This window comes from Cryptotermes secundus, unplaced genomic scaffold, assembly GCF_002891405.2.
Source record: "Cryptotermes secundus unplaced genomic scaffold, Csec_1.0 scaffold2757, whole genome shotgun sequence".
Lineage (NCBI taxonomy): Eukaryota > Metazoa > Arthropoda > Insecta > Blattodea > Kalotermitidae > Cryptotermes > Cryptotermes secundus.
The window spans coordinates 167,007-172,072 of record NW_019733375.1 but is presented as its reverse complement, the minus strand read 5'-3'; the positions used below and the strand labels follow the sequence as shown (position 1 = coordinate 172,072).

Here is a 5,066-nt window from a genome sequence, read left to right as displayed (position 1 = left end):
CAAATGAGAATCAACCTACGGTGCCGATGTTGACTAATCGAGGTTGTTATCGATCGCTGATCACTATGATCGATTCAGCATCATCTCTTGCTATTCTACTGCCGCCTGTAGGTTAGGATTGCTAATACGTGGCTGTAGATTGTGGTAACCGTAGCTAAGTAGGTAATAATTGAAGTAATTTAGGTAGATTTAAAATTTCTGTGAGCGTGCCCATTCATCAGCAATGCAGATCGTTACACAATAGAAAGAAAGTTACTAGATTCTTTTTATCAACATATTGTAATGTTTATCTAATTCTGAAGCAGTTACAGTCACAATCTTGACATCAGTTTGTGCTGCTACTACATTTGTACACTGTTGCATGATTCTATTCATATATTGTCAGTACAGAACTCGCTACTTTCACCACACGCCAATGATGAACTTTTTTTGCTATGTCCAGATTCAAATGTGCTGCTTATCCTTGCTTCATAACTGTGGTTTTATGCAGATTATATAATAAGTCTAGAAGAATCCAGTACAGTAAAAAAAGTAAAGCCATCCCTGTAAGAGGCTGTGGAGGCCCATAGGGTTGTGAGATGTTGCGGTTCCCACATTTTCTAGACAATCGGCTCATAGATGGCGATAAGGTTGTCAGTCTTATGTGCTGGCAGCCCCTTACCCCCAAGAATATTCCTGGTACTCATTTCTAAACTTCACTGGCATATTTACATCAAATATGAATAATATGAGCGCTACAAATTAGCTTGAACAGCTGTTATCGTGTAAATGCTGGTACACAGATTTCTTGTTCCGAAAATTCACATTCGCATTATCAGCAGAGTATCAGTTTAAATTATCATAACTAAGGCTAAAATGCTGAATACTCTCTTTCAAACATTTGTGATTTGAGCTAGAGCTTCATCTGGTTGTCATACAGAATCCAGCAATTTCCACCGGATGCCTTCAAATATATCAAAGTAGCAGACACACACTGGAAATGTTTTTCTGTGTCCTCTATTAGATTCACAGGTCATGACTCAGTATTCTCAGTATTTCTGAAAAGTCTGTAAATACTAGACGTCAGATCACGGATGGATGTGTGTGTGTTCACGCACATGTATATGTGTGTACACACCTACATACATATGAAAATATATAAAGGGTATATAATACAGTGCAATTGTTCTGTAATTAAAAATTTATTTTCAACTTTACAAAATAACAATCATATACAAAAATACAAGACATTCCTTGATCTTGCGATTTAAAATACTGATTTCACAGCTCCACATGCTTCTGGGCCAGATAGTCTGCTTCCATTTGCTGGTCGACTTTAGAAAACCACTTCTCATACACTCTGAGAGGATCAACCATCCAGTGCTTATGAAATGACACTGGCAACTGTGGGTTCAAGTATTCTGGAGCATAGTCCAATGGACGTGCCTAGTTAATGGAAGGAGAACAGGCAATGAGCAATATTTCCATACATTTGATTTATAACACCTCATCATCCATAAAGAATTTCTGGTAATTTTCTTAATTGTTTCAATCTTCCCAACCCTCACACACCAAACTATAACAATTATCATTTATCACACCCTTTGCATTTGGCCTTGCTCAGTCATCTCACTGTCAACACCAACACCCTCACTACCTATACATCACTCTCTGAAATCATAAACTTAGAATCTCATTACTATTTCTGTCCTTCCAACTCCATCCTTACTTCCTTGCCCCATGACAATCTCTCCCTCTTGCTTTCACTCACTCTCTCTCCCTGTCTCTTTCCACTACCCCTCTACCCTCAAGATATCCCTGATGTCCCTCCCACACAACCCCCTTCTCTACAATCACTGTCACTCTCTCACCACCCTCTCCCTCTCCTTCACTTCCTTGTCTCCTTACTCTGCCCACTTCACCCTCCCCCCAATCTATTATTTCTTTCTCCTGCACTGTCCCTCACTCACACACCATTCCCCTGCCTTTCACCCCCATTTTCCTTGTAAAGGTATAGTAAAGCCATCCCTGCAACAGGCTGTGGAGGCCAATAGGATTGTGAGATGTTGAGGCTCCCATATTTTCTAGACAGTTGGCTCACAGATGGCGGTAAGGTCGTCAGCCTTACATGCCGGCCACCCTTTACTCTCAGGAAGATTTATGGTACTCACTTTTGTTAGAGGCTGAGTCGACCACAGGGCCATAGTATGGCTGGAAAGAATAGGTCAATTGAAAAATCCAATGAGCCCATTGAGGATCGAACCTTCTGGCTTGTAGAACAGGGCCTGAAACACCTACACTACTGCGTGGCCCCCCCTTCTCAGTGTACTTTTACTATCTCAGTCTCTCTTCTTTCCTCTTACCCCACTCACCAATCACCTACCCTCAGCTCTTCGACCTCACTCACAACTGTCCCTCTCCAAACCTCTTTACGGTGTTGTCACTCCCTGCCTTCCTCCTTTACTCTCACTTTCAACTTGCTTCCATGAATGCCATATATCCTCAAAATTCTACCTCCCTCTCTGCCCACTTTCCCCTGCTGCTCCTCTCACAACTTCCCCTCTGGCAATCCAGCAGCAGCAGCATGAGCAGGACATTCATAGCTGCAAAACTTAAAACTTGCACCTGGAGGAGAAGGAGCAGAGCTACAACAGAGGCAGATGAATAAAAAGGAACAATTACTGATGATAATCTGGAGCACAGGAGAATGATCACCTGGTGATGTTTCAGATTGGAGAACACATTTAGACAATGATATCAATGGAAGGATGAGAGGGTTGGTGCATTACTAAATATAAGCTCAATTTGAATTTTGGCTGGAAAGAGCTAACCTCAACCACTGAACCAGTGTCACTGGTTCACTGCCCAGAGATTGAGGATAGTTCTTTCTAAGGGACTCAAAAGAATAGGTGCCTCTGACCCCATTACCTGAGGATGGAAACATATTCACTTTCTGAAACACTGTATTCTTTAGAATACCAGAACAAAGTCCAAAAACCTAGCAGTCCTGAATGCCATACACCACTATCAGAACCCTTTAGAATCAATCCTCCCTTAATGTCAGAAACCAGGCTCCACACCTATACAAAACAATGCCAAAATTATAATTCTGTATATTTATCTTCATGTTTCTTGGCAAGAGGCATGAAGACAAAAGATTATAAACTGAATGGCAGGAAGTGTTCCCTGAATTTAATTTGGTCTTTAATTTCTTTGTCAAGCAGCAACAGAACATACCTGATGAAAGAGCGGTGAATGGGTTATTGTTATACCAAGCCTGGCTAAACAAATCCCGAGGAACATGTCATCCGGAGTTGAATCTGATGGACACTTGCAGTAGGTGGAGCCTGTGATCTGACGCACAGTGGCCATGGAGAAGACCATTCCTCCACCCCCAGTTATGTAATTGTAGCCTTGAGGTGAGCGCTGCACATTGTAACCATACCTCTCGCCAATAGCAAATGGCTTGCTTGGCTGAAAACAACTTAGTAACTGCCGAAGCCTTGCAACACTGTAAACAGGAATAATAATAAATTCAACAGATTTATACAAATTTAACCAAAAGAAAAAACAGAACCAGCTTAAACTCCTCTACATACATCAGTGATATAAAGACTGCAGTGTAAATGCAAATTATAGTTACTGTGTTGATAAAAATCACAAAAAAAAAATACACCATTTCTGATCATGTTGTCATGTGCAGGAGTGACTATAAGTGGGCTTTTGGGCTGGATATTGCATTTATTGAACACTTCAACACTCAACTGGTAAATTCCACTTAAGTATAGCATCATCACTAATTTCCTTACACTTGACAAATCACATGCTATGCTAAGTCTTTTCAGCCCGCAGTGTCTTCACTAGTAGTTGCCTGGTAATGGCTTCTAACAATGGCTAGCCCTCTGCTTCTGGGCTGAGGTCCTCTCTGAATGGCGGCTCCCTTCTAACTGCCTATTCTTGCTCCAGTTATCCCCCCTCCCCCAACAAGGACCACCACAGAAAACCCTTTTTCCAATAGTACCTCTATTGTTGCATGCCATGGGGATGTGTTTACCGAGCCGTTCCCTAGCAGCGGTCGTCTATTCTTGCTTATTTAAATCTACTGCCTAGCAGCAAATGTTGTTTTGTGTCTTGTAATCTAACATAGCTTCTGGCCATTGGTGATATTTAGGTCAAACCTGAATTTCAAATCCATGCCCCACATCAATTTAACCATGTCAACCCAGCTGGTAAAACCCTGCCTGCTTTTCCAGACAACTGCAGGTAGCTCCTTCTACAAGGTACTGGTGCAGTTGAGATGACATACCAGAATGTATCAGTTCCGGGAGATTCTCTGCTCAATAAACATGCTAACAGAAAGGGGAGGAAGGCAGGGCTACCAAGCACTGCACTATAAAGAGGTGAAGGAAGAAGCTTTGCCAATACTGTTTCGATCAAATGCTGAAGTTAAGAGTTTGTGGAGTTTACCTCTGCTCCTCTGGATGCTTTCACAGTAGTGTTCTAGACTTATATCTGGGAGGAGATAAACTCTTAATGGGATAGAAACTATCCTGATTCAGGAGTTTTGTGGTTTTTCTCAGTCCCAGGCAAATTTCAAGATAGTATCTTACATTAGTATGTATAATGTAATGTATAATGTATAAGTTATGTATAATAGACTACTTGAACACTTAAATTCTAACAACATATTAGTCAAAGAGCAATTTGGATTTAGGAAAGACCTAACAACAGAAAAAGCAACCTATGAACTAACTAACGATATTTTAAGTGCTCTCAATGACAGATTAATTGTGGGAGGGATTTTCTGTGATCTAGCAAAAGCTTTCGATTGTGTTAATCATGATATCTTACTATCGAAATTAAATTTCTATGGAATAACTGGCAAAGCTAATGAATGGATCAAATCATACCTCAAAAATAGGTATCAAAGAGTTGAAATAAATAATAAAAACTCCAGTCATAATGCATTTTCAAACTGGGGAATTATAAAGCACGGTGTTCCACAAGGATCAATTTTAGGTCCCTTACTTTTTCTTCTCTACATAAATGATCTATCTAAAACCATCAACAATAAATCTAAACCAATT

General features: G+C 40.5%; 1 protein-coding gene across 1 annotated transcript in view; it reads right to left on the bottom strand.

The window, feature by feature from the left end:
* Positions 1-1,166: 1,166 nt before the first annotated feature.
* The window catches only part of LOC111868152 (beta-1,3-glucosyltransferase), a 47,913-nt gene continuing 44,013 nt past the window's right edge, over positions 1,167-5,066 (bottom strand). The window contains exons 10-11 of the mRNA XM_023858579.2: positions 3,217-3,490; positions 1,167-1,425 (exon numbers count right to left, since the gene is read on the bottom strand). Coding sequence (XP_023714347.1) covers positions 1,261-1,425; positions 3,217-3,490 — 439 coding nt within the window. The 3' untranslated portion in view covers positions 1,167-1,260. The remainder of the gene's footprint in view (positions 1,426-3,216; positions 3,491-5,066) is intronic.